This window comes from Nelusetta ayraudi, unplaced genomic scaffold (assembly GCF_046127955.1).
Source record: "Nelusetta ayraudi isolate G7.1 ecotype Tasmania unplaced genomic scaffold, CSIRO-AGI_Nayr_v1 ptg000005l, whole genome shotgun sequence".
Taxonomy (NCBI): Eukaryota; Metazoa; Chordata; class Actinopteri; order Tetraodontiformes; family Monacanthidae; genus Nelusetta; species Nelusetta ayraudi.
In genome coordinates, this window is record NW_027466055.1 from 3,488,443 (window position 1) to 3,500,384 (window position 11,942).

An 11,942-nucleotide genomic window follows, 5' to 3' on the forward strand; every position below is an offset into this window, starting at 1 on the left:
GGCTTTTTAATCTGCTGCTGCTCTGTGCTTTCAGTTACAGTTAAAAAATAAATAAATAAATGTTAAAAGCTTGGACTACAGAACATTATGCTGTGGACTATTCACACACTCAAAACCATCCATTGTCCCTTCCTGCGTGCACAGTTGCAGACACAAGCAGTGGAAGTCAGAATTGCCACCGTCCAGCGTGGTCATCACCTTCCACAACGAGGCTCGCTCCGCTCTGCTGCGGACGGTGGTCAGGTGGGTGAATGATACACACAACCTTTGTCTCCTGAGCCGTCTGTGGATTTATTTTCGTGAAACAAATTCCTGTGTGAACTCTTTCTGTCCCTCTGTAGCGTTTTAAAGAAAAGTCCTCCTCACCTCGTCAAGGAGATCATTCTGGTGGACGACTACAGCGACAACTGTAAGTGATGGCAGCACACCCACCTGAAAAGATGTGTGTGTGGCTCTGAGTGTGTCGCCGGGGTCATTGGTGTGGTTCTTTCTCTGTGTTTCAGCCGAGGATGGAGCACTGCTGGGCAAGATCGAAAAAGTGCGTGTGTTGAGGAACGACCGCAGGGAAGGTGAGGAGTCTTTTTCATCCCTCTGGGTTTTATTCTGGCTCTTTTATATTTGTGCTCAGTGAGTAAAACGGTGTTTGTTTTTTGAACTTTAGGACTAATGCGCTCCAGGGTCCGTGGTGCAGATGCAGCCACAGCGCCAGTCCTCACCTTTTTAGACTCTCACTGTGAATGCAATGATCACTGGTTGGAGCCATTACTGGAGAGAGTGGCTGAGGTATGCGCACGCACGCGTGCACACATCACCACATCCACAAAGACACACACACACACACACACACACACACACACACACACACACACACACACACACACACACACACACACGTATGCTTACTTCCTTTCGAATCCTTTGCTTTCCCTTCCAAACATTGCATTGCAGTCACTATTCTGGAACAGTTTTTATTTCATTTTCTGTGACGCTCGGACTGCGAAAGCCATCAGTTGACAATCAAGTTCATCAATCAATCTCCCAGAGGTGGTTTGAAGTCTGTTCTGACCACCTGCAGCAAATTACTGGCTTGAAAGTGCCAAAGAGATGCAGGAGTTGAAAAGAGTTTCAATAATACTGGAAAAACAATTTGTACTAACAGAATGGAAAAAATTAATAGAAAATGAATAGGCTGCCTGTTGAACTTGTTCTTGCTCCTCACAGTGCAGTTTGCCTTCTTAATTTAATGCCTATTTACTTAAAAACCTGTTTTGAACTATCTATCTGTCTATCTGTCTATCTGTCTATCTATCTGTCTATCTATCTATCTGTCTATCTATCTCTGTCTGTCTGTCTGTCTGTCCACACACACTAGCAATGTCAATATGTGTATAAATATGCCATAAACATACAAGTTAAGAGCTTTTATTCCCAGTTTTGTAGGATCTGTTCCATTCAGCTGTTTTCCGTCTGATGAGAGACACCAGATTCATTTGATTTAACTCCACAAACAAAATCAATAGTGGCGGAACTCCATTACAGGATAAGGTGGAGACAAAGTCTTTCCATTTAATAGTGATGTGCCCTCCCAAGTAATGTCAGTGTGAAGTAGGACACTGTGTGTGAATGCAGGGTGTTTGATCAATTCATCTGAAATTCATCTGATTCTCCCACATGTGGCGTTTTGTCACTCCCAAGATAATAAGCGCCTGGATTCCACATCTCAGACTTTTCTCTGCGAAACAGAAAGACTGCTTTTTCCTCTCAGCAATCAACTTCTGAATAATTAATCGCCCTGTCAAAAAGAATAGGCAGAAAATAAGAATAAGAAGCCGTTTGTGTGGGTGAAACCCCGATGTGCCTAAATCGAAACGTCCAAACGCAAAATCTCACTCGGTACCTTCAGGCGTTTCCTTTGTTGTGTCTGCCATGGTTATGGTTTGATCAGCACTAATGGAGACTGAGCGGCGTAAACAAAGTGACGAGCTCGCTTTGCATTAATGAGGCAGACTTCCTGTTTTTCCTATGATCAAAATGTGCTCAAACACGTTCTTGTTTGTGTCCCTTCCTGTCAGGATAACACCAGGGTGGTTTCTCCAATCATTGACGTCATTAATATGGACAACTTCCAGTATGTTGGAGCCTCAGCTGATCTGAAAGGAGGTATGACACCACGCTGGTGATGAACATGTGCCCTGCTGGGGATCAGTGAGAAATGAGGGTCTCTGCACATCAACTGGAACAGCACTGAGCTCAATTCAGACATATTTTTCGTTTCAGAGTACAGTTGGATTCACAGCTTGCGTTTAAAAGGACACTCTGGCTACTTTATAACAGTCAAGCCCAGCGTATCAAGTGAACACCTGACTTTTTCAGTGTGACGGCTTCTAAACTGGGTGTCGAGCTGCACTCCAAAGTATGACTGAGTTCACTCCGCATCTCTGTTGACACGGACAGAAATAATCCAACCGCAGTGTGTCAGAATTGCAAAGAAAAGTTTTCTATGACGTGTGGGACAACAACTCAGTGCACAGTCACAACTGAGAGGAGACTAACACAGACGTTGATATGCAAAACAGTCGAGCTTGAAATATAGTCATGACTGCTCCATTTTCTTTTATTGGCAGTCATTTATGTTCTGTTTTTTGAGTGTTTTCTAGTCTAAAATGTTATGTTGTGGGAGGCAGCTGCAGCTCTGTTCGGTTAAAAATAAAACTCAACTAAGCCACACTGTATACCACAGCCTGCAACAACTATTTCTTAGTGGGGGTTTTGCTGAGTGCACATGGCTTCATATCGCAGATTGTACAGAGCTTAGTATGGAGAGTATGATGTTTTTTTGGTTTTTTTTGTTTGACTCATCATTTTCACTGAAAGCTGCCATATCAAAACAAACATGACAACTACACCGATGCGAAGAGGCTAATTGACTGATATTTTTCCAGTGTTCAGGTTTGAGAACTATGAATTATATTCAGTATGTTCGTCTTCTCGTGACTCTTTTCAAGTCAATCCAATGCTTTGAGATTGAGAAACCACCGCAGGCATCACTTTGATGATACACACGCCGGAGTGTAGATATGAAGTTAAACCGCCTACATCCTCTTTTATTCTTAATCTCATATGTGCTTGTGTGCATTTGAAGGTTTTGACTGGAATTTAGTGTTTAAGTGGGATTACATGACTTTGGAGCAGAGACGAGCGAGGCAGGGGAACCCAATCGCACCCATCAAGTAAGACGGAAATCCCACTAAAGAGAATAAAGAGTGTTGATACACCTCTGTTTGCCAATTTTGCCTGCTCATGCTAATCCAGCCTGCTTGCCCTTTATCTGTCTTTCTCTCTCTCTGCCGCTGCAGGACTCCGATGATAGCGGGTGGCCTGTTCGTCATGGACAAGGAATACTTTGAGAAGCTGGGAAAGTATGACATGATGATGGACGTCTGGGGCGGAGAAAACCTGGGTGAGAAGCTGCAGGTTCATTAGACTGTCGCAGGAACAGGAAGTGGGTAGGATCGCGGGAGACAGATGATGGCATATGACACATTCGTACATCAGCATCAGCCATCAAGGCGGCTCGGCTCGTGAAAAAGCAAAATTAAAAATAAGCCGTGATTAAGTGTGGCAGAGACAAACACAAATGAGTTTGAGAGTTCAGCCTTCAGTGTTGCCGACTCTCACCTCAAATTGAATGTGATGTGGCGCCACTGATGTTTGCTTTTTAATAGTTATTTTTGTTTTTAAACTTCACACAGCTCACAAAAGCCTGTTTCGTTGCCACAAATGCGATAAAGACGAGAGAAAATCCTTTCGGAAGTCTGTGTGGAAGAGGTTAATCACTAAATTACAGCGTTAATAAGATGATGTTTACAGTCTCCAAGCTGGAAACAGAACTGGCATCGACACAATGGAGCTCATTTGCGAACATTGCAGCAATGTAATAACATCTGTATCCCTTGTTGCTTTTGTCTGAACGCACTTGGAGGATGTAGTGTAAACAGAATGGTCCGCGCTTCCCCTGAGATGGAGCTCGCTGTGACTCGCTAGACTCACACTTGAGATGCAGCTTCATTGAGTGCCTGCTTATTTAGGCATCACGTACGCTGGCGGTGCAGGAAACCGGCAAAGTCGACGTCGTTGTCAGCGCCATTGAAACTTCTCTTTGTCACAGATGTCTTTAGCTGCCATGTGTCCCAATGTGTCTTAGTCATTGAAAGTTGGCAGAGACCGCGTTGGGGAAAATAAATGTGTCTTCTTTTCCAGAGATCTCATTTCGTGTGTGGCAGTGCAGCGGAAGCCTGGAGATCATTCCTTGCAGCAGAGTCGGCCACGTCTTCAGAAAACAGCATCCGTACACCTTCCCTGGGGGCAGCGGCACGGTGTTTGCAAGGTATGACACACACACACACACACACACACACACGCTAGAGGGTGTACCTTTTAAGGCTTTGAGTTCTAAAGTAACTCGAGTCAGAAGTTCAACTTCGTTGTTTATCCACTCTGTCTTTTCCTGTGCGATCTTTCTTTCTGTTCTCTGTGGCGCTAATGTTTTTAGCAAACTGCTGCTTCTTTAAACACGTGCTTCAGGGGCGCTTCTAAAGTTGTGGTTTTAACACAATGAAAGTTTCAAATCCTCAACTGAATGTTTTGTTGCTGTCTTCAAACACCATTTACAGGGTGATAAGTGAAATTTTGAAAGCCTTTGACAGACGGCAAAGTCAGAACATGCAGCTGCAAAGGCTTCGATGAGAGGCTGACAATGCTGATGGTGCTTTTAATAATATACAGCATTTGGACTGGATAAAACCAGAAGGAAAGTCCTGCGTCAGAACTAAGAATTAAAAGGTAGTTGTGTAATTCAATACCAGGAACTCATTTCTTTGCATGTGCCAGCCCTAATTGTGGAGACGCTCCATGCAGAGCAGCGCTGCTGCCACACACCTGAGGGAGCTGTCAAACACCACCTGTTTTGTCTGATTGGATGACTTCATGATTATTGGGGGAGCCATGTTCCCCCGAATTTACGCATTAGGGTTTTTTGTAAATGAAAGACGGCACCAGTTTTCAATCAATGAGATTGAAAGCCTCTGTGGATCTATCACAATGTTCCCAGCAGACAAGTTTCTCTTTGTCACTGTGCTGCAGATCAGGATTCTACACGGATTCTGAAACATCACCAGATGAACATCAACATTTGGCTGTGTTTGACAAGCAGTAAAATGAGTAAACACAAGAACTGGGAAAAGCAACTTGTTCATGTTTTGTCTCATGGAACTTCCAGAACTCTTTCTTTTGGCTGCAGGCATTTCAGAGAACTGACTTGTGACAGCTGGAGAGAGAGTATTTTGTTGGTTTAGTGTTGTGTGTCTGTCAATACACTCACTGCTGACTTGCTGCTTGTCTTGTCTTCTGTCTTCCTTCCTTTTCCTCCACTTCTTGACCCATTTTGTCTTCTCTCAGGAACACCAGGAGAGCCGCAGAGGTCTGGATGGATGAGTATAAAAATTTCTACTACGCTGCCGTCCCCTCGGCAAGAAACGTCCCATATGGAAAGTAAGCATCATGAAAAAGAGACTAGCTAAACCATAAACTCGCAGGGGAGCCAAATTAATGAGCATATTAATTGGATTGCCATTTAGCGGCATGACAGGCGTAGATGGCGCCAGTTAGGCCCCATCTTGATTGATGGGATGAGGCGTTTAATGTGGGGGGCACAGAGTGGGTGTGTGATTTGCTCTGATCAAAATGTCGCCTCATTATCTGACATGCTCTAGGGATTAGTGTGAGATTATGAGAGCAGGCCAAAGCTTAAGAACATGATTGACACAAATAAACGCCGTGAAGAGGAGCAAGGATCAGATGGAGCTGTTCTGTTTTAAAAGCAGTTTATGGATGGACAAACCATTGATCTGTGCTGTTAGGTACTAATAACTGAAGAGATTCCAAATCTGAAGCCACAGTTGTTGTAGCTGGCTGCCACCTTTTCAAACTCGGCTACACAACAGTAATTACTAACGGAGCGTAGCAAGCCATCAAAACTAACTGCTTATAGTGTGACTCTCCAGGAAGGTTTTCAGCTAAGCCATTATTTCCCCCGAGGGAAGCAGCTTCAAATGTGCCCTCGGCATGTGATGCGATGACTGCCCTTTAAATCTTGCTGTGGAAGAGGGTTCTGATTGCAGCCAGTGTTAAGAAACACTTTAAAACCTGCAATTCTCTCAGCGTGTCTCACCGCCGCGTCTTGTCTCTGCGTCAGTATCCAGAGTCGTTTGGAGATGAAGAAGAGACTAGGATGCAAGCCCTTTAAATGGTACTTGGAGAACGTCTACCCCGAGCTGCGGTAAGAACATTGGAGTGTGGTGTGGGGATATGAGGACGGGGTTCACGTGAGAGAGAAAGGCTGTCACCTGAACTGGTGCTGTAGTAGTGACAGCTCTGGCAGCAGCAGCTCTGGCAGCAGCAGCTCTGGCAGCAGCAGCAGCAGCAGCAGCACTGTTACTCTGACGACTGCGTTGTCACTAATGACAAACCCGTACTAGCAATTATTACTAGAGCACATAGTCACAGTCTAAATAGGTGTGCAATTTGCATGCGTGCGATCCATAATTAAAATATTATACAAACCAAAGTATGAATAGTTAATGATGCACGCCCTACAAATGTTTGACCTATATTTGTGTGTGTGCGTGCGAAAGAGAGATTTTACTTCTTTCTTGCCTCTCTTTTGTGCTGCCTCCATGTAGCCGATGAAAGACTCTTCAATCTGTGATTTAACTTGCAAGGGATTTATCAGCACTGTGCTGCCTGTCCCCTCAGGGTCCCAGACCACCAGGACATTGCCTTCGGAGCGCTGCAGCAGGGAGGAAACTGTCTGGACACCCTCGGTCATTTTGCAGACGGGGTGGTAGGCATCTATGAATGCCACAATGCCGGTGGAAACCAGGTAGCATTACAGCGTCGACACCCACAGGTCAGCTTGTCAATTCCTTCGCCCTTAGACACTGAGTGGTGAGAGCACAGGGAGTACGTGAAAGCGATTCACTCAGCTGCAAGACAAATGGCGTTTTTAGTGTGCCAGCATTGACATAAATAGTTTGTGCATCTGAGTTGAGACTCTTTGAGCTGCTAGAGTAAATATCTTGTAGTGTTGACACTGATGTGAGGCATGTTTTTAAAGATACCAAATCATGTTTTCAGATCTTAATTTCCAACCAGGCCTCCAGTGGGGGAGCGTCACACAAATTGATATCCTAAAAAGTCGAAAGATCTCAAAAGAAAAAAGCAGCATATTTCGTCCTTTGCTGACAGCCAACCTAGTTTTGTGATAAAATGGATGCTTCGTTCAGGTGGTCTCAGGTGACGGAATTAACATTTATTTGGAGATTTTTCCAGGTCAGGGCCCTATGTGACTGCAAGAGGGGCTGCTTTCATTTTCCTGCTGCCTTGTGGAAATGCTCTCTGTCAAGACTTCCTACAGAAACCTTTCCTTTTATATCTCACGTGGAACATTCAGAGTTGTGATGATTTTTTACTAACACGTTGAATTTGTATTGTGTCTTGCAAAGGAATGGGCCCTGACCAAAGATAAATCTGTCAAACACATGGACTTGTGCCTGACTGTGGTGGACAGAACGGCCAGCTCTCTCATCAAGCTGCAAGGCTGTCGAGAAAACGACAGCAGACAGGTGAGTTCACACGCCGCTGCCACATTCCTCGCACAACTTGGCACTCTGGATGTGCGGCGGCACACCCGCTAACATTTTGTCGTTGTTTTATTAGAAATGGGAGCAATTTGAGTCCAACTCGAAGCTTCGTCACGTGGGCAGTAACCTGTGCCTGGATAGCCGCAGCGCCAGGATGGGCGGGCTCACCGTGGAAGTGTGCACCCCCAGCCTCAACCAGCAGTGGAAGTTCACCCTCAATTTACAATCATAGGGGGCGCCACAGTTCCCCCGGGGAGAGTGAGATTATTGGTGGAGACGCCAACAGACTCCGAGGCCTGCAGAGAGAGATGAGAAGGACTGGAGGGGAAAGACAAACTGGGTGGATCTATAAATCCCTCTCGCCCCTCCGCAGAGGTACAGCCGGTCCAGTCCGTGGTCCCCTCCCCCGCCTCAACAATCTAAACAAAAAATAATAATAAAAAAAAAATGAATAAAGATAATTAAAACGCATCAGCTACACCCAGTGGGAGAGGGGCTCGTCATCCATAATATAGGAAGACTGTAATTGGTGGGTGGGTGGTGATGGTGACGAATGTGATTTGGATAAAAGCAGTGAAGAGGCTTTCCATCCAGACTACATACCTCAGTGTTTTTCCATTGATGGTTCAAATGACGAGCGATTTCTTTGTTCTTTGTCTAATGCCGGTGAAAATAGAACTTTTTACTTTGTAATAATTTTATTTTCCTATTAATATATTTTTAATTTCTTCCTCTTTTTTAATTCCTGGGGGGAGGGGAATGATTTTGTTGTTTTTAACCGCTCGGAGAGTGGCGGCTTTTCTTTGGTGAGGTTTTGGGTGCAGAACGATGTGAAGGGAGGAAATGGACTTGATCACTTGAGCTTTTCCTCTCCATGGTTTACAGAATGAACGGAAAAAAAAAACGTTAGGTAAGAGGACATAAAAGCTGTCTGCTTTGCTATGTTCCCTGTACCTTCTCTTTCCCCGTATGTTGTGTCTTGAGAGGAGGAAAGGACGGCTTCTCTGCCTCGTATGTGGTTGGACTCAAATGTTGTGGATGTCGTTTGGCCCAAAATACAGTTTCTTTCACCAGGAAGTGTCTCAGCGGCCACCCTCAGGATTAACTGTTTGTCTTCAGGCTGTGGAGCTGGCGGCTGCAGCACCATCACATCTCCACCGTTCCGTCTCTAAAGAAACAACACGCAGAGGAAATGGTCTCACAAACTGTCCTGTTTTTGTTTACTTCAACTCGTTTTTGTATACTTAAAAAAAAAAAAAAAGAAACCAAATTTTAAACAGATGCTTTTTTGTTGTTGGGGTATGTTTTTCATCATCTTTCCTTGTTGCTCTCTGACTCCATGCACTGCTGTGCAGTTTATACACTTTGATCAGCCTGTATATAACTTGACATCGTAGTAAGGACTAAAAAAAAAAAAAAAAAAAAAAAGCTGTTGCGGCTTCTCTCTCCTGAGTTAATCGTTGCTCCTTCCTAGAAGTGCAGAGGGAACGAGGTTCTTCAGACCAGCTAACTCACACGGCCATGACACTCGATCTCAATCATTCTAGATGTTTGTGGTACACCTGCCTGCCTTTGCACAGCGACAGAAGAAAACACTATTGCTTCCAAGCCGGTGACAGCCCCCCCTTTTGTTGATTATTAAAAACCTTAATGTCTAAAAGCAGACATCAAAAAGCAAAAGAGCTGCAGTCAAACTGTGTCAAATGTAAATGCAAATGTGTTCTGCATGGATCACATTCCACCTGCCATAGCTCCACTTAGCCAGCAGTAGTTTTGTGCCTGTTTTAAACCGCAATACATTTTTTGGTAACTCTGCCCTGACTTCATTCACTGCATGGCAAGTTGGGTTTTTTTTTTCCTTCTGAAAAACAAGTTGGAAACAAAAACACTACCACAACTAACTACAGTATTTTAGTGTAACCAACCAGCATTGTACCATCGTGCCAGAGCAGCTTTTGCGTTGCAATGCTTGATACATTTTTCTCTCCTGGGCTTTTAGCAGGAGCTTATTCATCCAGCCACAATCCTCTATTTGAACTTGCTAATGAGATATGAAGCTTTGAGCAGAGAAAAGGGTTTCGATTAAATTTGGAGCAACTTGTCTTTTGGCTGCACTCAGGCTTCTATATTTACAGCTCTGAATGGTGCATTCTGTTAATCAGAAGTGACCCATTAATTTCATTTCTTACTTTTATTATTAATATGCAATGGCATAAAGTGTTCTCTATGTTTTCAATCTAACACGTTCATGCTTGCATGTTAAGGCTCCTTGGATCCTCTTTTGTTGACTGAGTGAATCTGACAAACACACCCAGTCATGGTTTTGTTTTGTTTTTAGTTTTGTTGTTTTTTTTTCCCCCCTGCAGTGATGTCACACAAACTGAATCCTGACCTGGTTTATTATCAGCAACATACAAGACACACGTTGCTGCATTGTGCTTAGAGAGACCAGGACAACCGTGTGTAAGTGTTTTATTTAAAAGGTTATGAAAACCACATAGGGGAATTTTATTTCGTTGTTGGGATGTGATTTTTTTCCCTTTTTATTGTGGCTACAAACCGTTTTTAAACAAAAACAAAACGTTTTTGTCTTAATTTGTTTGGAATGCGACATCCTTAATTGTAACAGTTACCAGAATATAACTTATGTTAGTGTAATTTCATTTTGTGCACCGAGGCTACGTCCTAATGGTCTTTTTTTCTTTCTTTTTCTTTTTTTTTTTAATGCTGAAAGCGCCCTCTAGCGTCTTACTTTAGACTAACAACAATCCAGAAAAGCAGTTAAATTTTAGACTTCAGTGAACCGTTGATGGACTGCGGTCTTCTCTTTAACTTGATTGCTTTTCTTTCTTTATGCTGCTTCAGCTTTACTGAAACGGAGAGTATCAACTGGATGGGCAATGTGAGTAACTGAATGCACACTGAGTGACTATGGCAATATTGCCTGCTACCACACTTGACTGACAGTAACGAGAACCTTACTCAGCTGTTGTTGTTTTTTTTGTTGTTGTTGTTGGTTTTTTTTGTACCTTAAATCTTTTTCATGTTCCAACCAGAGAAAATGTCTGTAATGGTTTAAAGGAGTCCAGGATGATTAAATGTTTACATCTTTAGAACAGTGTGCCAAAGTTTCGTTCTTGCTTTCAGTAAAGTAACACTGGTGTGGTTTCAGTTCTCTATTTCCAGTTAATGTCCCAGTAAGAGTCTGTGTTAGCATTATCAGTCTCTCAACAGACTTTCTTTTCTTTTCAGGATGTGCGACAAAATCACCAATGTCAGAAAATTTGAGTGTCCTCCAGATTCAGTGTGTATGTCGTCATTCATACATGTATGTTTTTGGGGGGGGGGGGAGTGACACGTTGCAGTTGAACTGTTTGGTTGTTGAGTCAAGGAAGATGTTAAGGTAAAACGGTGTCTTTGTTTTGGGAAGTGTCTTTCCACTTTGAGCAACCTTAACCTTTTTCTAAAATGTAATATGAGGGGATATACGTGCAAAACTTATTGCCCACAGCTGCTTTAGCTGCATCATCTTGTCTGATAATGTGTGTGAGAGAGCACTGAAGAAGCTCAACACAACACGTGACTCCCGTCACATCAGCGAGGAATGACCGGAAGAAGAAAAAGCTGACGACGGCAAAAAGATAATGGGGTAACTGTGTGGCTTTGGTGGAAGACAGTGATGGGTGATAAGGCACCAGGGATCACGCTTGTGAAAGTGTATATTTTGTATATAGCCTACCTACATCGGTGTGTGTACAGTTTGTACATATATACACAATGTACTCGGCTGCGGTCCCTAGTTTTGTTGTTTGACTGTACAGCGCTTCTAATTGTTTCCTGTTTTATAGACACTGCTGGAGTTCAACTTTGAATGAGGAAATGATTAACTTAAATAAATGCATTTATATATATATAAAAAAAAAAACTAAATGTGTCGAGTATTTTGTTCGGTATTGAGGTTAAAGCTTGGAAAGATTTTTTGTTTTGTACAGTCTGTATTTATGAAGAAATGGATTGCATTATACAAAATACAGTAATAATAATTTTTGTACAGTTTAAATGAACATCAAGACGGTATTGTTTACCAACGGGATATAAAATATCCCTCCATCATCCCCAATATTTTATATCACGGGAGTTTAATTTTCATGGACAATTTCGCGTCTCGTCCAAATAAACTGTTAACTGCAGCTGTCCAGTAGGGGGCGATGAACGCCACTTACAATATACAATGAGGTGCGA

General features: G+C 43.2%; 1 protein-coding gene across 2 annotated transcripts in view; it reads left to right on the top strand.

The window, feature by feature from the left end:
• galnt2 (UDP-N-acetyl-alpha-D-galactosamine:polypeptide N-acetylgalactosaminyltransferase 2) overlaps positions 1-10,816 on the top strand; it is a 38,973-nt gene extending 28,157 nt beyond the window's left edge. The window contains exons 4-16 of one of the 2 annotated variants that reach the window (XM_076049884.1): positions 145-243; positions 342-409; positions 504-569; positions 662-783; positions 2,073-2,160; positions 3,143-3,230; positions 3,357-3,460; positions 4,261-4,387; positions 5,458-5,550; positions 6,254-6,337; positions 6,814-6,967; positions 7,563-7,682; positions 7,777-10,816. In XM_076049884.1, coding sequence (XP_075905999.1) covers positions 145-243; positions 342-409; positions 504-569; positions 662-783; positions 2,073-2,160; positions 3,143-3,230; positions 3,357-3,460; positions 4,261-4,387; positions 5,458-5,550; positions 6,254-6,337; positions 6,814-6,967; positions 7,563-7,682; positions 7,777-7,932 — 1,369 coding nt within the window. In that variant the 3' untranslated portion in view covers positions 7,933-10,816. The remainder of the gene's footprint in view (positions 1-144; positions 244-341; positions 410-503; positions 570-661; positions 784-2,072; positions 2,161-3,142; positions 3,231-3,356; positions 3,461-4,260; positions 4,388-5,457; positions 5,551-6,253; positions 6,338-6,813; positions 6,968-7,562; positions 7,683-7,776) is intronic. The other variant, XM_076049893.1, reaches the window with a different exon arrangement.
• Positions 10,817-11,942: the final 1,126 nt, after the last annotated feature.